The sequence below is a fragment of the Gambusia affinis genome, linkage group LG17, assembly GCF_019740435.1.
Source record: "Gambusia affinis linkage group LG17, SWU_Gaff_1.0, whole genome shotgun sequence".
NCBI lineage: Eukaryota > Metazoa > Chordata > Actinopteri > Cyprinodontiformes > Poeciliidae > Gambusia > Gambusia affinis.
In genome coordinates, this window is record NC_057884.1 from 16,892,925 (window position 1) to 16,918,275 (window position 25,351).

The 25,351-nt window shown below is 37.6% G+C and overlaps 1 protein-coding gene across 2 annotated transcripts; it reads left to right on the forward strand.

Annotated features, from left to right (window-relative positions):
* On the forward strand, nucleotides 1–25,338 carry ulk1b (unc-51 like autophagy activating kinase 1). 2 transcript variants are annotated; one of them, XM_044144516.1, is made up of 27 exons: nucleotides 1–673; nucleotides 1,421–1,513; nucleotides 2,189–2,230; nucleotides 5,981–6,013; nucleotides 6,749–6,785; nucleotides 7,567–7,740; nucleotides 11,203–11,276; nucleotides 11,399–11,500; nucleotides 13,434–13,492; nucleotides 14,361–14,443; nucleotides 14,674–14,724; nucleotides 14,940–15,031; nucleotides 15,196–15,364; nucleotides 15,485–15,539; nucleotides 15,688–15,774; nucleotides 17,276–17,419; nucleotides 17,583–17,728; nucleotides 18,023–18,282; nucleotides 18,375–18,580; nucleotides 18,920–19,038; nucleotides 19,393–19,512; nucleotides 19,859–20,043; nucleotides 20,253–20,437; nucleotides 21,199–21,317; nucleotides 21,419–21,576; nucleotides 22,084–22,219; nucleotides 22,356–25,338. In XM_044144516.1, exons 1-27 carry the CDS (start codon nucleotides 584–586, stop codon nucleotides 22,409–22,411), a joined length of 3,075 nt encoding a protein of 1,024 aa, XP_044000451.1. In that variant the 5' UTR covers nucleotides 1–583; the 3' UTR covers nucleotides 22,412–25,338. The 2 variants fall into 2 exon arrangements, with proteins under 2 accessions (XP_044000451.1, XP_044000453.1); XM_044144518.1 differs by lacking the exon at nucleotides 15,688–15,774.
* Nucleotides 25,339–25,351: the final 13 nt, after the last annotated feature.

A 25,351-nucleotide genomic window follows, 5' to 3' on the forward strand; every position in this document is an offset into this window, starting at 1 on the left:
TGAGATGCGCATGCGCATTTACCATCGAAAGCAGATTCTGCTTTGTTGTGAGCGTCGATGCTGTGACTTTCAGCGAAGTCAGCTGCTATTTTGCAACGTATTGCCAGGATTTTTTTTATATAGCACTCACTAGACATTAAATGTTGTCAACTTGTTTTAAGCTCAGTTTGTCGTCTTTTCGCCGGGTGGAAGTCTCAGGCGACAGAAGTCTGGACCTCCTGTATATAAACAAAACGCAGAAAGCTGCTTCTTAAGGTGGCACGTCAAAGACAGCTGTAAAGGGACTACAGTCGTCGGCTTCCAGTTTGTCAAGTTAGCTAACTTCGTGCTAGTGGCTTTGCCAGTGATGGAAATAAACGTACAGCTCTGCTAGGAGTTAAACTCCAACAGGGAACCGTGCGAACATGAGAGAAGAGGACAATTTGCTGGTAGGAAGCCAGTCCATGGCAAGTGAAAGAGGGGGTGAACGTTCCTGCAGCAGCCCCCACTTGACTGAGGAGAAAAGACTATCCAACGAGAAGGGTGACCTGAGGCCCACTTGTTATTGGTCCAGGTCTTAGTTGGAGAAATTCGGACTTTCGATATGGAGACGGTGGGGAAATTTGAGTTCAGTCGGAAGGACCTGATAGGACATGGCGCATTTGCTGTCGTTTTCAAAGGCAGACACCAAGAGGTGATTTTCCGTTTTCAATTACAATGTAACAATTATGAATGACTAATATAGGCTTTCCAAATGCTTTTGATGGATTGTTGAGGGATTATTCTCGTTTTCTTGTCATTTAGGACGTTTGTTATTATTGTACGGCCTTAAGAGGCCTGGTCTAAATTACAGGATATTCTCTGAAAACCACCAAGCTATCACATAAAACGCTTAAATAATCTTCGCAATTCTTGCAAAAATGTTTAAAGAAAGCATATATGATTGCTTTATGGCTTTTCTGTGTTTGTCTGCATAGAAATGTGCAGATGTTGCACGTCGACTTTGCAAATTCAAATATAGGCCAGTAGACTCGTATTGTTTCCTATGAAAGCTCTATACTAAGGCCAGTGATAGACATGTTGAAACACGTAACACAAATGCATGTTAATTATTCAATAATATAAACAATCTGTTAAGTCAAATAAACTTGAAGGTGGCTAAATGAAATAACATAATGTAACTAAACCAAGTAATGCATATTAAATGTCATGTTCCTATGTGCAAACGCTGGATATGTGTAAACACATACCTGTTTTAGCTTTAAATATTTCATTTCTATGTAACTTAAGTTAAATGCATAATGTTGGCAAATTATTTTGCAGGATATATCGAATGAAAATACAAAAAACAATCTACAAAATTTCTTGAATAGCAGAAAACTTTGCACTGCTTGTTCCCTCTGCCAGAAGGTGATCTTCTGTGAAACATATTTCCTCCTAGAAACTCGACTGGGAGGTGGCAGTAAAATGCATAAACAAGAAGAACTTGGCCAAATCTCAGACGCTGCTGGGGAAGGAGATCAAAATATTGAAGGTGAGCCAGAGTTATTGGGATTGCTGCATGAAAATACATGTGGAAACATAGCAATACCAAATTGATCAACTATCCACAATGTACTTATTGATATTTGCAATAAGTTATCCGCATATTTTGCAACATGGTGGTGGTAGCATCATTCTGTGGGGATTATTTTCTTCAGCATTGATGGGGGAACTGCTCAGAGTTGAAGGGAGAAGATGAATAGTTCTAAATACAGAGCAAACCTGGAGGAAAACCTTCTAGGAGAATGAGTGTAAATGTATTGCCAGGGCTACAGTGGAACATGTAGATTAAAGCATAGTCTGTGTATTAGAATGGTCCAGTCAATGTCCAGACCAAAATTTCAAGGACTCTGTGGCAAGTCTTGATCACAGACACTGTCTGTCTAATCTCACGAGGCTATGCTATTTTGGAAAGAACAAATGTGGGTGAAAATGTCTGGCATGTGGAAAGCTGATAGAGACAAATGTCCTAGATTTGGCAAAGTATTCATAAATTTATTTCCATTTTACAGTTATACCCAATTTATGTGTTTGATCTGTTACATAAAATACTTTAAAGTTGGTTGTTGCAATATGACAAAAAATGTCATACTTTATGACACTGTATTTCTGTGAATAGTCAAGGCTAGAACATAAAGCCAATATTTATTTTCTGACATTTCTACAGGAACTGAAACATGAGAACATTGTTGCATTACTGGACTTTCAGGTATGTATGTATTTAATTAGGGCCACAGTGCCAAATACAGTTAGGTATTAAAAGTTTAGTTAGAAATACCAATACATCACATTCTTTCTTGTGGCATTTCCCTTGGTCTGTAATTGGAAAATGAAGACACATTCTTGCATAAATGTTTAATGTTTGCCTTCCTCCCTTCTTTCTTTTACTGCATATGTTTATTTGCATTTTACTTTGTAAAAGAGGATTTTCTTCATTTCTTTGCTGCAAAAAGTGTTGGCTATATTCTTTCTGACTCTCATTCTCATTCTTCAGTAGAAAACAGATCTTAGTGTCAGTTTACACCCTGACTTTGTGTCCCTTTGAGCACAGTCATCACTTCCTGTGTTTACATTTTGCACACAGTCACATAAGCTGTTCCTGTCTTCATTGTTGATGTTCTCTGGGATCTGTAGTCCACATTTTACCCATAAATCATACACTTTGGCATACTCTGCAGTATTTACATCCAGACATTGGGTAGCTATACTTATTGATCTGGTAACTTGCTGTCAGGGCAGCTGCAGAGTTATTGGGGGACAAACCTGAGTCCTTAGTGACATCGATGCTGTTGCCTGTAGCCTAGTTACCGATCCGATGTGGCCTGCTGCAACACCTCCTGGATCGCTGTTATATCATGTCCCTCACGTCTCCTCACAAAATGTTATTTGATCTCAGCAGGTGTTCCTTTTGGTTTTTAGTCCATAATTAACACCCTACCAGCTGGGTGAAAAACACAATGCTACTTTACATCATGCTAGCCTAAGCTAAGCTAATGAGACAACAGTTCACTGTTTGATGGAAGACTGTTTTTACTTTGCGATAAAGCATTGCTGTGTTTTTTTTTGTTTGTTTTTTTTTTTTTTTAATCTTTAATCTCTTAAATGTGTTCAGACATTTAAGCGTTGCATTTTTAAATCCTTAATTTCCAAATTATTCAAAAGTGTAACATGCTGTGCATGTGATTTCTGATTTTGGATGTGTAATTGCCTTATTGGCAGTTCTTGGTTCCACCTCTGAGAATACCTTTTGTTCTCTAAACTCTATTTTTCTATAGATAGTGCAGCAGGACCTGCTGGCTTTTGCACGACTGGTTTAGATGAACTGAGCTAAACTGTAGCCTGATGTTGTTGTTGTGAAGTATACAACTGCTTTGTCCTCACCAGTAGCCTGGTAAAATAAAAATAAAAATCTCTTTAAAAAAGTTGTCACATTTGTGCCAAGCACAAATGAGCTGCACTCCCCCCTGATAGTGGGTGGCTGAGAGTGACATGAGCTCTGTTTCTTCATAGGACAGTCCAAGCCAGGCCTCTAAGATTACAAGTTTCTGTTGATGTTCTTAGCTGGGGATTAATCTGTCCATTGATCCACATCTCAGAAGGTCACAAAGAAAGTGACACCAAACGAAGCACTGCGCTCCAGCAAAATTCTGGCTTTCATATTGAATCTGCTTTTCAGTCCATCCTGCAGAAAGATGAAAGCCAGGTCAAAATCTTAAATAATTTTAAATGTAATTTCTTTGAAATACATCATGTTTCCTTTGCTTGCAAAAAAAAAAAAAAAAAAAAAAAAAAAAAAAAAAGATTTCTTTACTGTTGCATAAAAACATTGACAACTAATGGTTGGAAGTTTAAGGCTTTGACATACATCCCCACATCTGTAACCAAAAGCTGATTAGATCTCACGGTCCCTTTTTAAACTATTTCTAGGTCGGTTGAATTACAGTGCTCTACTTAGATTTTCCTACAGTGTCTTATGGGGCAATATTGAGCAGATTTGTATACTGTTTACCTGAAGGATAAGAAGCACAAAGCAACATCATTTCTTATTTGAATATTAATGCTGTTTTGTGTTCTTGTGGTTCCTAATAGATAAAGTGCCTTGCAAATCCAAGTGGGCTGGTAAAGATGGTAGAAATAACTTCACACAGGCTTCACGGTTGGGTGGGCGGTAATGGGGACTGGGATGTATGTATTAGGTCTAAAGGAGTGCTAAAATCACGCTTTTCAGGGTAATGATGTTTGAAAATTACGGTGGGCAAACTATCAGCACCAAATCTTTTAAGAAACTAGCTGAAGACTAGTTACCTCAGCAGATAACCCAACTAAATCAACCAGCTAATTTTAAGTTTGTTTGACTTTTGATGTTAAACTGTAATAATCAGAATTGCAAAGGAGTAAAATAGTCTCCACAATGAGAAAATGAGAAAACACTGGTGAATGGAGTGGATGTAGTTAAACTAGTAAATGTCGGTTTTATTAGTTGTTTGATCGCAATTTGGTCCTGTTATGAAATTTTCTTCTAGACAAGAAAATATTCATTAAAAACTCTGCAAAGCGACAAAATTGTTTGACATTATGCTGAATGTTATCTCCCTTTTTTGTTAGCAACAAGGGCAAATGTTTTATCCACCAGAGATGTTCTGCCTCAGTTCTTTGAGAAAGCCTGTGACCTCTAGCTCTCTGCCAGAACCTGTTGCTGTTCTTTTTCTCAGTGAAGCCACAAGCAGCCAGCGTTAGAAGCCCTGACTCAGCTGAACTACAGAAAACAGTCTGGCCTTTGACCGCTGCATTCAAACAGATACTGAATTGGGGTCAGAGTGAGATATTGCTGTCATCTGTTGCTATGTGATAAGAGGGTGCTTTGAAGTTAGCTGAAATATGTTGGGGTTTTTTTTCTTCATGTTTTCCTCCAAACTGTTTCGAAAAGATTGTGACCAACTATAAAAAAAATCAAGAACATTTTGGGAGCTCTCAAGCCCTCTGAACAACCATATCCTCACATATTTCTTAAGTTTTTTATATAAACAAGTTAATTGAACTTTTTGATGTTAAATTTCCCCATTTCAAGTGTTTTTTTTTTCCTGTTGTTGCTTTTGATATGGCTGGTAACTAAAACAATCAAGTGTTGGTAATTTTCCCTTTTCTTTGGGTCAGAATTAATTTTCAAATGTAGATGAAATTTGGTAGCTTAATAAAACAAATATTAAATTAATTTTTCACTGTCTGTGGAGGTTTTAGAAAGAAATTCTAAACATAATATCTCTCTCTTGACTAGCTAATTTGGTTGATCACTGTTCAATTCATTTGAGCAGCAAAGATTTTACAAAAAATGTTTAGTTAAAAAGAAGACATTCCATGTTGGATTAACTATCTAGCTTGACCACATGTTTTATTAGTTGTTGTTTTTTTTGTTTATCTTAATTGTAAATTAAAACCAAATATATGTTTCAGTGTAGTTTGTTGTATGCCAAATTGGATTTCCCAAATAATTAACTGATTTTGATCACATAATTTACTGATTAAAATTGGTAAAGCCCTTATAACTTATCACTGCCCATCAGAGTATTGTGTGTAAAAGACACAGGTATAATCTTTAAACTAGAATAGAAAATACCAATATGTTAAAAAATAGCTTAAAATTAAATTTGAATACATATGCTAATGATCTAATATCATTAAAATACTTATGGTAACTAGAACTAGACTAGGGTTAAATTGCTCCAAAGCCAACAAACCACTTATTTTCACAGTTTTTTGCATAATTTATTGTTTTATGAAATTGTGAAAAGAGTTTATTCAGCTTCTACCAAAGATTAAATTAGCAAAGATTTCATGGTTATCATAAGTTATGTATTATCCTCTGTAGACATTAGTTCAGTTTGTTCTCTTGCAAGCTGTTTTCTCGTTACTGTTTGACTGAAATGTGTTTGTGTACTGCTCTTATCTGTTCCCTCTTTAGGAAACTGCCAGCTCAGTGTACCTGGTAATGGAGGTAAGCTTTGCTACGACACGTTGCTTTGTTTGCTTAGAACTGTATTGTCTCAATAATCTCAGGGGAGGAGCTATAATTAGCTGACCCTGCAGTGGGGGGTTAAATGCTTTCCAGTCCAAAAATGATCTGTTGCTTTTGCTGTAGTCTCTTGTGGCTTAACTTTATAAATAGTGACAGGGTGCAGATTTATGATCACCGTAAATGGCAAAAATGTTTATCTCATCAATGGAATGTTTTTAGATATTATTATTATTATTATTATTATTATTATTATTATTATTATTATTATTATTATTATTATTATTATTATTATTATTATTATTATTATTATTATTATTATTATTATTGTTATTATTATATGTTTTGTAGATGTATTTTCTTTTCTTAAATTACATGCAGCTAAGTCCGCCATCGCTCAGTTTAGTAATTTGTATACTTTCTGGTACTCCACATGTTCTAGTCCAGTTAAAAATTAATTATGGCTGCTTTTTATATTCCCGTTGCAGATTACTTTTAACATTTAATTCCTATTTTTCTATCTTAGTGAAGGAAAGTATAATTAGAGCCTCACTTGCCACACCTCATTAAATTTATTTTAATACTCGGTGTGAATGTGTGATCACCTTGAAGGAGAATCCCTTCTGTTGTCTCCACTCCATTAGCCTCTCTCTGAAATCTTGAGGAAGTCATAGTTTTAAGATATTTTTCAACAATTCTGTTTCTTTTTGATCTCAGTATTGCAATGGCGGAGATCTTGCTGACTACTTGCACTGTAAGTATAAAAACTGATCTACTGTTCGATTAGCAGCTAATGTATTTCAATGAAAATTAGTGTTTTCTTAGTGGAAATGACTGCATCTTTCATGAAAAGTGAATAGGCCACATCAATAAAATACCAATTTTGTTTCTCTGCTGTCAGGAAAAGTATATGGAATTAGACTGAGGTATTTTCCTGCTCAGGATAAGTGTAGAATATGGGAAAATATCAATCCATCGATCATTTTGTGTTTTTTCCTGATATTATAGCTATTGCGTCTAAAAAATATAGAGAAAACCTTATGAAAAACAAGAACATTTACAGGTGAAACATGATGCATTTGAAATATTGTTGCTTGAAGGAGGAGTTTATAACCCGGCTAAAAGTTAATGCAACCTAATGCATGCTTAAGTCCCATGAGCTGGGAGAAGCTCTCTTAATGGTCTTAGCTAAAGAAAGCAGATTTTACATAATAGGAGGAGGTTTTTTCTTGTAGGTGTGACAGTTTATTAAAACACTAAAGTTCTGCTCTGCTTCAGTGACGGCTTGAGTTTTACAGGGAAAATATTTTTTTAGAGATTCAGCATAATAGTATCCATTCTCTCTCTCTCTTTTATTTTAGCTTTTTAACTTTAAGATTTTCATCACTCTTTAGTTCTTAGAAGCAGGGATCTGTTTTGCATAGTGCATTGCAATGAAACTGTCTGACATTAGAAATTGGTAGCTTCTAATGGGAAAACAGAAAGCAATTATTTACGTCAGCAAACACTTTTTGTTTTACGTTTGGTCTCTGCAGCCAAAGGCACACTGAGCGAGGACACTATTCGGGTTTTCCTGCAACAAATTGCAGGGGCCATGAAAGTCCTGCAGACCAAAGGAATAATCCATCGGGACCTCAAACCGCAGAACATTCTGCTCTCCTACCCACCGGGCCGAAAGTCTCACTCCAACAACACCTGCATCAAGATCGGTAGGTTTGTTATAACGAGTTACCTCCTTGTTGGCTCTCTGTTTTCATTTCAGCTGTTTAGAGCATATCCTAAAAATGAATTACATTAAAACCTGATAAATAAATTACCAAGAAAGAGGGAAAGAGGTCTGTGGCAAGATCTATTACTATTGTGAAATCCTCTTTGCTATTAAAACATTTTTTAACTGATGGAAAATGTCATAAATTTCTGTCTAAATGTGGTTTACTGGAAATGTTATGACTTTTCCTTGATCTCCTATCTGTGTCAGAGTACGTCAAACATTGTTATCAATGTTATTTCCTTCATCCCCGCTAGATGTGTACTTTAAAAATGATTACAGGTTTTTCTGGTTGCTCAACGTTAATTTGCAGCATTTCCAATTTCTTACTAAATCCTTTTATCAGTGTTTTTTATTTAACTTAGATATTTGTTTTCACAACAAACTTGGTTACATGCAAGAATAAAAATAAGGTGGGGTTGAACCAAATACATTTCATAAAGTGCCGTATGAGAGGAAATATATTTATCAGAAAGTAAGAATGGTGAAAAAACATGCTTGATAATAACTTTTTAGATTTTCTCATTGTAAAGGAACAGTTTCTCACAACTTTCTGTAGGGAAAGACACAGTCTTTCTAAAAACTTTAGTCTTTTTGCCAAACAGTATATTGATATTATCTGTAGAACATTTTATATATTTATTAAAGTCATTTCCCAGTCACCATTTACAGTTCTAATGATGAAAATGACTACATAGCATGTTTCACAGTATCTCACCTGAAACAGACACAGTTTGAAAATTTCATGATCTGCTCTTACCTTTTACAACCCTGGGAAATTCATTGTGTGTTCCTGTAAAATTAGAATAAAAATTGTTGGTAACAAATTCCCCCCAGCTTTAATTTTGAGTATTATCCCAGCACCTGTGATTAGCAGTGTTGTGGCTCATTCTGTATCTGATGAAAGTCAGTGCAACTGGGGTATTTAGAATTGAACATTTCTGGTGCTAACCTGAACCACTTTCATGCTTTTTGGGTCGCTGAAGGTCACCTGTGTGTTCATTTTGTCGGTAATAAAATCACTGTGGTGTGTATTTTCAGTCCTCTACTTTTGATATATATCATCATGAATCATCTTAAGAGTGATATAATAATTAGGAAGAAATGCAACATTCTTTATGCTGACATTTTTATAAAGTTCTGCATATCTGTACTGGCATCTCTTTAGTTATGTACATAATTGGGGCCTGCCCATAGCAATGCATAAGGAGAGCAGTGGCTGACTTGCGAAGCAAGTCAGTCACTGCCTCCATGCATTGCATGGCAGGCACCTATTGTTCTACACCCAATAGAATGTCTCTTTATCGTAACTTATTCTTCCGTCACCGTGAATGCGGCTCGTACCGCTGCGAGCCCACCCACAAAAGTGGTATCAAAACGTGCGGCTCGATCCCGGGAGGTGTGCTATTACTTTTGGTGGGATTTGGAGTTACCATGGCGACGTAAAAAGCAAAAAACGACCCCAAAATCACTAACGAGCTCACCAGGTGAAATCTTGTCGTCAAGGGGACGAAGCAACCTCTAAATCTTAAAAATACCCTATTTTTGAGGATTTTCTGTGTCGTCATAACTTCATGTAGAAACGCCATTCAAACTTCATTTTGTAGATACGTCCGTGATCTCTATTATAGTGAAGACAGCTCGTCAATATGTATTATGGTTTGTCCACAACTTCTTTTAAGCGACCCAAAGTTTTTGATTTTGGAAAAATCAGAGTGTGAAGGCCGCTCCGCTAGAGTGAGAGTCAGAGTATTTGACCCCAAATCATTTTTTCTTCGCCCTCACGCTCTAAATATTGCATGATTGGTATCAAACTTGGTCATGACATTGATGGCGTGCCTGCTCGGTCAAATGTTTTCAAAAATTATCTAGCACTTACAGTTTTCTCTCCAGGTGCTTCAGAGCAAAGTCATGCGCCAGGGTAGCAGACAGATCTCACTGATTCACTTCCATGTATTTCTGATAAATTTCAGACATTGGCACACACTTTTTTTATCTCATCGCTGTTAATACTGTGAGTGAGGTAGAGATATGAATGGCGGGACTATGTGAGACGACAAATAGCCCTCTCATATGCTTCAAACGGTTTTCGAATATGTATTACGGTTCCCGAGCAGGAAACAGTTTTTGCAATGCTTTTTTAGTCAAACTGGCTGGCTCAAACAGAGAATTGTCTCCCCTGGATGTCTCACTCACAGCTGGCAGAGGATTATTTACCATGGCAGGAACCCAGAGCAGGGAGAGTTGCTGAGGACTACAAATACGCATCACTGTAGTTCGAACTAGTAGTTCAGTTAAAACAGAGGAGGACTGAGCTGGCCTTTAGAACAACTTGCTGCTATGGGCTGTATATAACTTATTTAACCCTGTCACTGTTACACATGGGATGAGTTTAGCCCTTTGAAATGAAGCTTACTGAAAATTTCAAAATAAAAGCCCTTGAAAATTTTTACATCAGGTCATTGCTTTTTTGAGCGTTATATGACTGATTTAATCCAATGACTGTTACACATGGGATGACTTTGACCCTTTCAAATGAAGCTTAACAAAAATTTCAAAATAAAAGCCTTGGGAATTTTTACATCATGTAATTGCTCTTTTTGGCTTTATGTGACTGGTTTATCCAAAGCACTCTTACACATTGGATTAGTGTGGGCATTTAATATGAAGCTTACTGCAAATTTCAAAATAAAAGCCTCAATATGCCCCTCTGGACAGTGTACACGCAGGCGGTGCAATGATATCATTCTGCATTATCTGTTTATCCGAGGTTAGGGAACTGCCTTGCGCAGCAAGGCAGTTCATTAGCATTAGCCTTTTAGCTTAAATAAGCTATTTTCTATTTTTCAGACTTATTAGCCATGTTTAGTATACTTTATGGAGTAAGTAAATGACAGTAAACATTCTAATGATACCCCACATGCTACTGAAAGTATTTATGCTTACATTAGCATATTTGCTCATTTTAGCTAATGCACTTGCTTTATCATACTGAATGTTGCATGTCCAGCTTACTTAACATTCTTGTGATTCTCCACATGCTATTGATTACATTGCAGCTTTCTTTAGCATTGATGCAAATTCTTAGCATCAGAACGCTGGGTCCAAACCGACGGGCACACTTCGGCAGGCCCCAGTTAAATTTCTTCAGGAATTTTCTAGTTTGTTATCTGATATTTTTGACTGGCTGTCTTTGGAGATAAGCTTCAAGTCTTTAAAGTTGGAAAGCCTCCTAGAATAAGTTTATTCTATACTCTCTCAACAAATTCTGTAAGAATTTGAAGTTCCATTTGGAATCAAAATGTAATTTGAAGCAATGTGCAGATTTTCTAGAAGGTTCTTCTCTTTTGTGCATTGGATGTTCACTTGTCCTTCCTCTCATCTTTTTCCCGTCTCTTTGTAGCGGACTTTGGCTTTGCCAGATACCTTCAGAACAACATGATGGCAGCTACACTTTGTGGCTCTCCCATGTACATGGTAATGTCAACATCAATGAATGAGTCTTCCTTTGACTTATTCGTATTTATTGCACTTGCCTACAAGTAATCATATGAGCAGAATTACATATTGTTAAATCTCACATTTTATTTCCTTAACAGGCTCCTGAAGTTATTATGTCCCAGAACTATGATGCCAAGGCTGACTTGTGGAGTATAGGAACCATCGTATTTCAGTGTCTGACTGGTAAAGCTCCTTTTCAGGTAAAAACACACTTTATATGTTAGTGAAGAATGTCATAACAGACAGAAAACATTCAAGTTTAATGTGTGTTGTGTCAAATGACACAGTGATACAAACTACTTTGAATTCTGTATTATTCAGATCAATATGATTGTTCAAGGGAGAATGTTCTACATTTCTTACTGCATTAATTGCAATCTTTGAAGCTTCTCAAAGTGCTTAAATGTTATCTTGTAAGAGTAGGACAGAACAGCTCGCCCTGCTCAGTGTGGTGTGGAGTATTGCACCTCCGCCTCCCTGTGGAGGAAGACTTTATGCATCATTCTTCTAAGCTTAACAAGATGGAAATACAAACTTGACTATCCAGTCCTTCCAGTCCGTAAGAGATTATTTACTAGATAAGATAATAGACTGTTGTTATTTGTGCTGATATTTTTTTTGTGCATCTGAAAACACATCAACAAAATTGGAAACAAAAAAAAAATATATTATCCCAGCAGCATTTCTGCTATTAAATACTTAAAACAAGACAGGACTAAAGGTCACAAATTACACTGCACAAGTTACACTAATAATATGTAATGCGTTTCCTACTGGATAATTACTGCATGTACAAATGTCTTCTGTCCTCCGATAACAAATATTTTCCCCAACTGAGTATCTTCTCATTTCTTAAACAACCATTGTGGAAAAGATCGATCTTAGCCTGTTCAGGAAGGGTCAAATTATTGGCAGCAAGCAGAGAAAACGTATAAGAATATGGTACTACTAACTACTAACATTGGGTTGAGAATTGTCCAATTCATCATTAAAAACTGGAAGGATAGAGGGCAACCATTGTCTTTGACGAAGAAATGTGGTCGTAAAAAAATCCTAAATGACTGTGATATTTGGCAAGGCTCTGAACTCAGGGCAATGTTTAATAGTGAAAGCAAGAGCATTTCCACAAGCACAATGTGAAGGAAATGTAAGGGATTGGGACTGAGCAGCTGAGTAGCCATATTAATACCACTAATCAGAGAGGCTATCTGGAGAAAAAAGACTTCAATGTGCAGTGGAGTATAAAGATTGGACTCTGGAGCAAGGTCATGTGGTCTTATGAGTCCAGATTTACACTCTGACAGAGTGATGAGCTCATCAAGATGAGAAGAGAGGCAAATGAAGTGATGCATCTATCATTCCTAGAGTCTCTTAGGTTCTGCAACATTATGTACCCAAAAAATGAGGTCAGCTGAAAACACTGCATCACCAGGTTATTCCATCAGTGGATTTTTCCTTCCCTGATGGCATGGCCATATTCCAAGATGGCAATGCCAGGATTAATCTGTCTCAACTTGTGAAAGAGGAGTTCAGGGAGCATGACGCATCATTTTTCACACATGGAGTTCAGACCTTAACCCCATTGAATGTCTTTGGGATGTTCTGGAGACAGTTTTGCACAGTGGTTGGACTCTCCCATCACCAATGCAAGATCTTGATAAAAAATTAATGCAGCGCTAGACAGAAATAGATCTTGTTACATTGCTGAAGCATATCAAAACAGTGCTACAGTGAATGTAGTCAAAGCTTAAAGCATTCCATGAAATTTTGGCATGTGACCTTTATTTAGGTCTAGCACTAAATACTGAATCAAAAGTAATACTGGTTTACTCATCATGTACAAGGAATAAGAAAACTTTATAACTGAGACTTATTTTTCTTATTTTATTACGTGCTATGAATACATATACTGAATAAATTAAGATATTTTGCATAAAAATGTATGTGCTTCATCTTTCTCATCTAAACTGGTCCAGCAGCAAGTGAACGTGAAATGTGTTTGTTCTTTTCATATCTGAGTGTGCTGTGTTAGAAACACAAAGGAAGGATGAGTCGTAAACTTACCTTGTGCTATACAGAAGCTATGTGTCAACAGGCCATTGATATTTGCATATCTTGCATCATTGCCTTTAGGCCAGCAGTCCCCAGGACCTTCGGCTGTTCTATGAGAAAAACAAGAATCTGAGTCCCAAGTAAGAACTGCAGTTTTGGAACTGAAGAATAAAATGTTAGCACAACAGTGTTTTGTGGTTAAGAGGAATAATAAATGTGAAGTCCCTTGGTTTGTTGCTAATAATTATTTTTCATTGGCTGCCTTACTTTTGAATTTCTTGAATTTAGACTTGGGTTGCAAACTGAAATGTTACAAAACAAGTAGGTCAGACATGCCAGCTGTTTACTGTGTCTCTTAAGAGCTGATACTGACAGCCATGTTCATATGTTAGAAATCATTTAAGTTATATGTCAAATGTCAATGTCAAATTTATTTATATAGCACTTTAAAACAGGCATAGAACTGCACCAAAGTGCTGTACAAGAGTGACAACGTCACAAATAAATAAAAACAAAGTATCAAACACTAGTTCAATTAAATGCCAAGGAATAAAAATGAGTTTTAAGAAGCGATTTAAAATGATCCAGGCTGTGGGCAGATCTAATTTGGAGAGGTAGATTGTTCCATAGAGAAGGAGCAACAGCAGAAAAAGCCCGATCTCCTTTCCTCTTAAGTCGGGTTCGAGGAACTGTCAGTAAAAGCTGATTATTAGAACGTAGGGTTCTGGACACGGACTGAGATTTTAAAAGTTCCAGAAGATAAGGGGGAGCTAATCCATTTAAAGCTTTATAAGTTAATAAGAGAATCTTAAAATCTATTCGATAAAAAACAGGCAGCCAATGTAAAGAGGCCAGTATGGGCCTTATATGGTCACGCTTCCTGGTTCCTGGTTATAGCTTTTGAGATTTTTTTTTGTTTACGAACATGATTATTTAAGGTAGAAGACTGAGAGCAAACAAGGCTCTTAGAAAAATCCTCTTTAGATTTTAATGTTTTATTTTTTGCAGCATCCCCAGAGAGACTTCTAGCCATCTGAGGAACTTGCTGCTCGGTCTGCTGCAACGCAACCATAAGGATCGTATGGACTTTGGTTGGTGACAAAGCAGTTTTAACCCTTTCACAATGCTCTTACTGACAGATGTCACACTGTCATTAAAAGAGCCTGATAAAACTCTTCCATATATATGAAAATAATCACAAAACTTGATGAAACAAGTGTAAACACCCTCTAAACTATTTCTGTTTATTAATTTGAATTCTGCTCAGCTTTTTCAGCATTGTCCAGTACTTATTCTTTATTTTCTTCTCTTTGGTTGGCAGATGAGTTTTTTACCCATCCTTTCTTGGATGCAAGCTCATCCATTAAAAAGTGTAAGTAAAAGTAAATATTACTCTATTTAAAGCTTGGTTGGGTGTGATCTGGCATATTTTCCTGAATTCTTAGAGCAAAAGTTCACATTTCTTTTAGACCAAATGTTAGATAAAAAGTGATTATGATTGCTGCTCACAACCAAAGTAGATTTTTTTTTTCTTTTATTCATGCGACTCATGAACTATTTCAACAATTGTTTTGCATTGTATCACAGCCATCCCTACAGTGACCATGACCTGTTTGCCCAGTTCAGCATCAGCCAGCTCTTGTAGCAGCTCCTCCACTTCTCACCTTGCCTCGCCACCGGTTCGTACTCACTTTTTCTCTTATTCCTCTGCTTCTGTTTATTTGCCTGTAATTTATGAGTCTGTACATGTCTGTGCCTTTTCAACCATTTCTAAGTGGTATGTGTTTTATACTTTAAGCTCATACTCTTCTTCTGGTTCTTTTGTGTCTGCTTCCTTCTGCAGCAGTCTTTAGCTGAGACTCAACATGTGCGTGCCAAAGTTCTGGCCTCTCCAACACAAGAGGCTGCAGGTTTTCTCCTGAAGGACTCGTCTGGAGCAGGCGCCAGCAGCAGCAAGAACTCCTCCTCTTGTGATACAGATGATTTTGTCATGGTGCCTGCTCATTTTACAAGTGAGGATAAGTATAAATAACATCAGATGAAACCATAAAGGTTATTAAATATATTGCTGTAATTATTAGAAAGGCCTTTTTTCATTGTTGTGTGTTATTTTCATCTGATTGACTTTCCAGCGGGTGAACTGACTTGTGAGAGTAAAGTGCTGCAGGACAGTTTGATGAACAGTGGGTGAGAGGCACTGACTTTATTTATCATGGAAAATAAATGTTTTTTCAACCCAGAACATTTACAGTTATTCAGAAAAAAAAATCAAAGGAAGTACAGTTCTTTATAGTCTAATTTTCTCTTCCATCTTTTTTTGTTTTATCTTTTTTAGCTCTCTTTTGGCTTCAGCTGGTCTGTGTAACCAAGCAAAAACACCACCACACTCTCCTTCTTTCAGTGGCTCTCCAAGTCCTGTCAGGTAGAAGTGCTAAGTTAAAATGTTGAGATTTAGCTGTAAAAGGAAAGTTGAGCACAAAATGAAATTGAAATTTTAAACTGAAAATGTGTTAGAATGACCCAGTCAAAGTCCAGATCTCAGTCGTATGTACAAATTTTGGCAAGACTTGAAAATTGCTTTTCACAGACGCTCACCATCCCATCTGACTGAGTCTGAGCTGTTTTGCAAAGAATGTTTTGCAACTCTGGTTGAGACATACCCTTAAAAGCATGCTAAAGCAATTTAACCAGGAAGAGGCTTCCAGGGTATTTGTTCATGTTTCTATTGGTCAAAGCTATTCAAAACCACCTGTCACTTTCCTTCCAGTTTACAGTTCTGCACTACTTTGTGTTGGTCTGTCTCATAAAATCTAATAAAATACATTGGGATCAGTAGTTGTAAGGTGACGTAAGAAAAGTTCAGCAGAAGTAAATACTTTTTCAAGGCATTGTGTGTGATGTTATCCAGTGTGAGTAGCATTTTTAAAAATCATTTTCAGCTAGTCCCTAAAATTCGTACTTCATGTCTTGAGCCCATAAACATATAGAAACTGATGTTTAAAGATCAGTTTCTGGATCAATTTCCACTCTTTCTTTTGAGAGTTTTTGTTGTGATGGAATAGAAAATAAATCTAGTGATTAAAACAATCCCTCTCATCAGAAGTTTTGGCATCCGATCTCACTTTCTTTTACTGAAGCTGACTATTCAAATAAACTGCAGATATTAAGACTACCAAAAGAAGCCTCCGCAAAAGACTTGAAACATAACCGTTTCATCACTTTATTTTTTTCTCTGTGCAGTTTGAAAAACCCACGACTGTTTCTTTTTTTCCCACCCACATCCTGTCTTTATCCTCCTTTAAAAACTGAAACCTCTAATTTTCAAAGTAACTCAAACATTGTTTTTCTTTTTCTGAAGGTAAAGCAGATGCCAGTCCTAAAACATAAGCATAGCCTTACAGTGCATGTTGTCATCCTTAAACTGTTCAACATTGTGATTTACTTTCATTCAGCATCTAAACTAAAGATGTTAAAATTATGTGATTAAAGTTTACCTTAATCTTTCAGATGTTAAGATTGGACAGTTTCAGCCCAATCTCGTCTTCAGAAATCTTCACGGCTGTTTGGTTTGTTTACAACAGGCCAGTAATTCAAACCTTCTCAAAGAGAGAAAAACATTTTCCACAACCTGAGGCAATATCTTCCATTTTGTGTCTCTAGGAAGCTGGCGACTAACTTGTCTTTAGCTGAAAGATAATATTCCCTGCCTAGTTACTTGGCTTTAGCCTGGCAATGACCTTTTATAGAGATTTCAAGAGTTTTGGTTTTAAACCAATAAAGCTATGACCATATATAAAAAGAATGCCACATCTTCAAGATGACGCTGGGCTTTCCTAAAAAACTTTCATGAAAACATAACTGTCTGCTGTTTGTGCTCTGAACATCCCCTCCTCATGTTCTGCCCTTCTCTCTGCTGTTTCCAGGCCCACTGAGTTCCCTGGCAGTAATTACTGTGGTAGCTGTGGAAACCATGTTCACTCATTGCCTATCCCAGTCCCCACTCAGGTCCAGAACTACCACCGCATGGAGCTGAACCTTCAATCTACCAAGCAGGATGGCTCACCACGGTCTGTATCCAAACCAGCACACACTCCCACAACCAAACAATTGCACATATGAAATTCTGAAACTAACGCTGAAGTATTTCTTAGAGTTTCTCAGCTAAACTTGAGTAATAGTTTACTCAAACTATTACTCAAGTTGGTGTGCTTTTTTTTGTTGACACACCAGGTTGTCGACAGCGGTACATCGCGGCAGCAGTGGGAGCCTTGTAGGCCATGCTAGAGCAGGACCTTTGGCCCCATGGCAGGGAGCGGTCCCCTCCTCCCGTAGGCTTTCATTGGGAGGGACCAGAACATTCCAGATTTCTCCTCAAGGTACTAAAGGAAGCTGCATGGTATATTAATGAGTAGATTTCAAAGATTTCTCTTTTAGATACATTTAGGGTTTTTATGAATGAATTAAAACAGTTTGCTCTTGGGGTTTCCTTTTAACATTTTGTTGTATTCTGACATGCAGATAAGGAATTATTTGAATTGATAAATCTGTAGATTGAACTTCCCCCCCCTTTTTTTTTTTGCTTTTTTAATATAATTTTAAATCTACATAAATAAAAACAATTCCAAACATTGCACCATACTAGAGGGTCAAAGTTACTTTTCGCTCTCCAGGCCCGCAGCACATTGAGTCGAGGCAGACGTCTCAGCAGCAGCCACAGGCATCAGGGCTGGGCACACGGCTCCACAGTGCCCCCTGTCTGTTGGATTGCGCGACTGGCAGCAGCAGACAGAAAATCAAGAAGCAGCATTCAGACCCCGTCGCCGTCCCTCCAACCGGACTGATGACCGTCCGGCCGCTCCACTCTTCCCCCAGACTCAGTGAGCTGATGCAGCGTAACCCTTTACCGACCATCCTGGGATCCCCGTCCAGGGTGAGACGACTGTCTCCATGAATTTACTCCACATGCGCAGGGAAAAAAAATATAAATCAATTTAATGTTTCCTTACTTGTCTGCCTTCTCAGGCTATCCCTCCTTTTGAATTCCCAAAACCGCCAAGTTCTCCAAACATTGTGACGTTCCTGACTCAGAAGGGTTTGGTTGTTGGATCGCCTGGCAGCAGAACTGCCCCAGGAGAGCTCAGAGACCTGGGGCAACAAGTGCCGGCGCCGTCCAACTACCCAGCCTACTGCGTCCACAGAGTGAATGATGATGGCAGGAGCTTTGGAAGGTCAGGTTCATTCATTTACTGTTTATCTTTTCAATCACAGATGAGTTGTTTAGACACAAGAATCTTTTCTTTAAGTATAAATTAGTTATGAACAGGACATCCATCGTTATCTATTAACTGCTTCTAACTTATTAGTTCTAGTTCGAAATTAATTATCATTTGTAAAACTGCAGTTGAAGTGATTTTCTTTTCTTGATCTAAATGGAAAAAGGTCAGAGTAGTGTTTAACCTTTTCAGAGTAAATGGATATGGATGAACATAAAGTAAACAGAAGACGAGAATTGACTGGAAGTGGACAGATTTATGAAAGCAAAGCTGTTTCTCATCTGCTTGCTTCAGGTCACAAAGTGCCGGCCGTCTGTCTGACATGCTGCTAAAGGCTGCGTTTGGAGCGGGACATGCAGGAGAACGAGGCAGCATGGAGAACCTGGCCTCAGAAAAAGCCATAGACATAACAGGTCTGCATGTTTCTTACAGAGGATGGATTAAAATGTCGATTTTATATGTTTTTTCCTTCTTCTTTTTGCTAAGCATATGACAGTTCAGGATGAATTCAGGTTGCAGAGCTGAATATTCAGCATTTTAAAAGCTTAGAATGAAATGGTTCCAGACATCATCAGATTTCATTATCTGTTTTGAAGCTATGTGTTTGAACGTTTTTAGAATTTTCAGAAGAATGCCGGTAAACCTGTGAGGGAACTGTTTTATCAACACTGCCATTGTTTTTTTCCTTACTGATTCTTGTATATTAGTTTTTTCTCTAATGTGAATAAAACAAAAATAAATAAAGCCAATGTTTTTCTGCTCATTAGCTCCTCCTGGTGGTGCCTTTGCACCTGGTTCTTGCAGCCCCGCACAGGTGGTTTTCACTGTTGGCTCTCCACCAAGTGGCAGTACCCCACCTCAGACCTCCAGACACAGGAAATGTTCAGGTAACACTATAAAAATGTCTGAATAAGTTGATACAGAAGAAAGTGTATTTTTTTACCTTAACATTTTGCAACATGAGAATATACAATGAGTAATGTTCTTTCTTTTTTGAGATCCCAATATTCAAATAAAAAAATGTCTAGAGGTGAAACATTCTTTGTTCTTAAGGCTAAGATCTAATTTCACATATCTGGATAGATATAATATGAGAGCAATCCTATTTAAAACTGATATATGCTTTAGTAATCAACAGCAATTTTCTCAGAAGGCTTATGCATTGAAATCTTTAGTTAATTTCACAGTAGATGAACTGAAGGAAAATGTCTTCCTTTTTTCTGACTCATGCAGGCTCCTTCAGTTCAGGCAGTCCTGCAGGCTCGTTGACCAGTCGCTACCCCCAAACAGGCACCTTTCCCGAAGGCTTTGAGGCCCCGCCCAGCCCTCGCTACAGTTTCACTGATCCTATCACAGCTAACATGGGTGGCGCTGTGACTTTTGAGGCCCCTGAGCTGCCTGAGGAGACGTTGATGGAGGTGAAGAACTAGTTTCCCACAAACTAGCGAGATTGGAGACATTCTTAGGACTGGAGTTTATTTTAGGATTCATTTACCTATAAAACGAGGAATCAATATTTTCTGTCTAGCAAAGTAGATTCTGTAACATCACACGCTGTTGTCACATGATGTAAATTGTCTCTAAATTACTGCCCTTCTCCTCTTTTTCTGCTTTCGTCGGAATTCAGCAAGAGCACACAGAGACGGTGCAGCGTTTGCGTTTCACTTTGGAGTTTGTCCTCTGTCTGATGGAGGTGGCTAGCACTCGCGGGGCAGTCACAGTGGGGGGACAGGGAGACAGCTCTCACCCAGCTGCCCTTCAGCAGCAGAGCCTGGTGGCAGATCAGATAAGCTCACTGAGCCGAGAGTGGAGGTAAGGTCAATGTCACTGTTTGTTGATGATTCAGTTTTGTTCCATTTAGACAAATAAAACCACCCAAAAGCCCCCAGACATAAATGATGTTTGTTAAAACAGCCACTTAGTTTGTTTTTGCTTATGTCTCTGATGTGTTTATAGTAACAAAAGAACAGTGATATTCTGGAAAACAAAAAAAAAACATCTATATATTTTCTGTAATTGCTTATCTAGAAACGATTAAGTACTGCAGATGACTGGCATGAAGCTTTGATTGTGTTTTTCACTTTAAAACTGTGTAACAGTTTTTTTAAATGATAAAATTTAACATTTAAAAACATAATGTTTCATTTTTTGTCTGAAATGGATGTCAGATATTTAGTTATTATAATCTGTTTATTTTATTACTTCACTGAGAAGCAGTTGCTTAATATTTTGCTTTTTTGCCATTTCATACTTGTACAGTTTTGGGGATATTGTGTATTATAAAAAGGGAAAAAAAAGTCAGAAAAATCATATCATTCATTGATAATTGATCACTTCAATAATTTTTTTTTAATATTACCTAAATAGGAAATTGAGCCATAGGTGCCTAGGATTCAATTAAATACTTAGTGGAGTGAGCTAAAGGTGAACGTTTTGTGTCTAATGTGTGTGGATGCACACTCTTGTAGTTCAGGATTCAGGCCCAGAAAGTAGTGATTTTATTTCTGACAGTTTTACAACACTTAAGTTTTACTTAAGTCTCAAGTGACGTGTTTTTGTGTTTGTCTCCTCAGTCACGCAGAACAGTTGGTGCTCTACCTTAAAACCGTAGAACTATTGTCTACTGCCTTACACACGGCCATGGAGCAGGTTAAACAGGGCAAACTCTACCCCTCTGCTACTGTCAAACAAGGTATGAGGCTCTTCATGTCACAAAAATTCTGTAAGATCTTGTTTCCTTTGTGAACCACCCAAAAGCAGAAACCTCTTTTCTTCCAATCTCTGTATTTGCAGTGGTGAGGCGACTGAATGAGCTGTACAAGTCCAGCGTGGCATCTTGCCGCTCTCTCAGCACTCATCTGGAACATTTCTTCTCCAGGAAGCATCGTCTAATGGACCAAATCAGCTCTATCACAGCTGAGCGTCTGCTTTTCAGCCACACAGTGCAGATGGTAGGCTAAAAGAAAAGTAGAGAGAAACCGTTTCACATGGCTCTTTATTTTACAGCTTTGACAAAAAGCCAAACTAATCTCCAACAATTGCAGCCTATATTAAACCACGACATGTAAAACACTGTATGTGGCAACACGACGTAACCACACACCATTTCTACTGATAAATGTAGTGGTGCAGCAGCGACGAGAAAGCTGATTAGAGTTGAGAGTAAAATAGATTAAAAGTCTGAGGCAAGACTTGAAGCTGTGTTTACAGACTCTCTCCATTGGATCTGACATATTTTGAGTTATTTTGTAAATAAAAACAGGGTGAATGTCAGTTTTTAAATGTGAACAACTGGTGAATAACCTTCAGCCAAAAGTAGTTCTACAAGTATAAATTAGGGTAACAAAAATAAAAACCCACTACACTTCTCAGTCATTTATTTGTAAAAAAAAAAATAAATGTTTTCAGTATTTTTAATTTAATGGAATAGACCATTAATGTTCCTGGTGTGTTGTTAGGTTCAGGCTGCTGCGCTGGATGAGATGTTCCACCAGGGTGAAGCGTCGATCCTGCGTTACCACAAAGCTCTCCTGCTAATGGAGGGCCTGTCTCTGCTCCTCACTGAACAGGATGACATCCTTAGTGTTAGCAAATGTAAGAATCTCTTTCAGCTGCTCAACACTTGTAGTATTTGTTGTTCTTGGGGGAACTGGTTCAGTTTAGAGAACTGGAGGCTTGTGTATACACTGCACTAAATATTCTCTGTCTTTCTTTGGCCCTGTTTCTGCAGGCAAGGAGTGCATTGAACGCCGCCTCACAGCTCTGCAGTCGGGTCTCTGTGTTTGACTTGTGAAGCCGTACAACCCTCCATTTGCACTCTGACACATAACTAACCAAATCTCCACCCACATTTCATGGTTTCACATAGAAATGCTTTCGTTTTCGCAAGAAAACCACAAAGGTTAGGCAGACACTGGAGGGTTTCGCGCATGGAAGATCTTTCATTTTTCAGGGTTGGTCTGTGACAGAAACATCTCTACACTTTAGGTTGGACCAGTATTGGACATAGGGAGGACTCTGCCGCTGAAGATGGAAATGCCAAGAAAAAGATTTGCACCTACTTACTGTTGGTCTAATAAGAAGGAGCGGTTTTTGCCAAGTAGTCACATTCCTTCATATTGTGCTTATCTAGCATAAGAAAACAGCTCTTTAGGATTCATTCTAGATGCAGTGGGTTGAGGGGATTAAGGCAGTAGAAGCTGCACAGCTGGTGACACGTTCTGATATGGACTCCCTGTGTCTAAATATTCCCTTAATGTGTTTTTTGGCTTATATTTCTAATTTTCTCCCATATTTGTTCTGTATCTTCTCTTGATTCTTTAATGCTTTTTGACAGAAAGTACACATTTGTAAAGCATAGTGAAATTTAATCAGCAGAAGTACGTACAAGCATTATTACAAAACCACAACCAAATTACTTTCGAAAGACTTTTGAAGTAGGTTCAGTATCTGCCTCTGCTGTTTTGATTAAAAAAAAATAAAAAATACGAATGAATAAGAATTTGCTCATTCTGTATGCACCTAAAATTAAAAGGCCACCCCTGCTTTTCACACTCTGAGGTTGTAAGGAAAGTATTTTAAGTCTGTTCATGGAAATTGTGGCTTGCAATAAGCACACAGATAACCGGTCAGGTTAATGCTCGAAACGCCCAGTTCAACCATAACTTTAAATGCAGACGGGGCAGAATCTGATCATCTACATCTGTCATTACAATCATGTTAGCAAAAATGTTGCAATAAACTGGGCTGTACAGGTGCATCTTAATAAATTAGAATTACATTAAAAAGTTCATTTATTTCAGTAAAAAAAATAATAATAATTTCTGTTCATTTTGATGATTATTGCTTACAGCTTTTTACATTCTTTTAAAAGTTGCTGTTACTGTAACTGTGGTTACAGCATGTTCTCTATGTAGTTTAGGTCAGGTGATTTTGCTTGCTAACCAATGACAGTCATTAAATATGGACTATGACAATTTCTTCCTTCTACGCTGAGCAGCTATCTTTAAAAATCTGCTTATTTTGCTCACACGCCATGGGTAAATACGTTTATCTTAACTAAGATAAATGCTTGAACAATGTCACATTGTACGAAAGTGTAGAAAGTAGAAGTTTATCCAAATTAATTTACTGAAATGACTTTTTAGTAACATTCAAATTTCTTGAGCTGCACCTATGTTCATCTGACGCTCGTAGGCTTTCACACTCATTCCTGGTATTTTCTGCAAATAATTTCCAGACTTTGTCACGGGGATTTTTGCATTTTATCTCTCAATCTTGTGGGTATTCAGCGAGTCTAATCAAATATGAATGTAGGGCTGTCAGGAAAGAAGCAGCATTAAAATCAGGCTGAATGTTGAAGGGGGGAGGTCAACATTTAAGCTGATCTTAAGGGCTGAATGTTTTTGCACTGTTGACGTACTGTATAAATAGAGGAGTATGCTAAAAGTGTGCAGTTTTTGTAGCCGTGCTCATTTAGAGAGTTCTGCTTATTCATTTTAGTGTAGTTTTAGTTGCTTTTGCATTTACCGTCATAAATTGTGTATGTTTAGATGTTAAAGAGTGTTGAGGAGGAAGTTCTATAAGCTAGTTTTCTAGAAGAGGAAAGAAAAAAATTCACACTGAAAAAAATGTTGCAGTTCTTGTTTTGTGCTTTATTTTAACAGTTATTGTTTGGTTTGGGTTTTTTAAGGCTTTAAGGCGTTTTCTGCTTGCTTTATTAATTTTAATTGTGGCTGTTTCACATGTTCCCCAAAAGATTTTTTTTTTACTCTTCTATATTAGATCGACTGATTTAGGTTAGGTTTAAATCCGACATTAGTTGTTTTTTTTTATGGTCTGTGTGCATGCAAGTGTGAACTGGTAAGCCTGATATTTGACACGGTAACGTCAGAGGGACACGTTAAGCGCAGAACTTGCTGCATAGATGTGCTCTTGTGAGATGCAGAACATGTTACTCTGATGTAATTGACATTGAAACCCACCACTACCTTATCCCTCTGCTGCTCAAGTCAGAAATTGAGTCCATATTTTATATAATGTTTGCGTGCGATTTTGGCTCAAGAGGCTGTACTAAGACGCCTTTTTAGCGGTGCAATTGGCAGGACAAACTGGAGAGATAATTTACCTGAACAGAGATTTTCTGTGTTTACTTTGTTGCCTTTCATGTTGTGTCCTAAATGATGTCTTTGTCTCTAAATATACATTCCTAATGTTAATTAATTAATTCCTCCGCAGGCGTATTGTCACTACTCTTGCTGTGCTGACCTCCAAGGAATCAGATGACAGAAAAAACTGATGCATGTGTCACTTTTTATTGTTCCATACAATCTTTATTCTGATTAGTGAAAGCAATGCCCTTTGATTATAACCATCCTGTCAATTTTATTCCAATTTGTATCTTTTTCATATTTCTAACATACCAGGATGTTTCCGTTTTATGTTTCTCATGACTAATTCTATGTTGCCTTTTATATGTCGTGAATTAAGTTATTGTATATTCAACGCTGGGGAGACAATGGGCCACCCGAACATTCCCAAAGACTATTAAGCTTTTTGATTGATCTTCCACATTCTCTCTCTTGCTGTTGCAAAAGCAGTTTTAATGTTTTCATATCCATAATAGACGCACTATCTTCTGTACCCCTGCTGGTAATGTAATCTTTACTGTTTGGGGAGCTTCGTCATGAATAAAGTGAAAGGACATTTCTTCAGGATGTTGTGTTT

Coding starts and splice junctions, on each gene's coding strand:
- ulk1b (XM_044144516.1), top strand. CDS start 584: ATGGAGACGGTGGGGAAATTTGAGTTCAGTCGGAAGGACCTGATAGGA. Junction 13,493..14,360: donor AACAAGAATCTGAGTCCCAA/GTAAGAACTGCA, acceptor TATTTTTTGCAG/CATCCCCAGAGAGACTTCTA. Junction 17,729..18,022: donor ATTCCAGATTTCTCCTCAAG/GTACTAAAGGAA, acceptor TTCGCTCTCCAG/GCCCGCAGCACATTGAGTCG.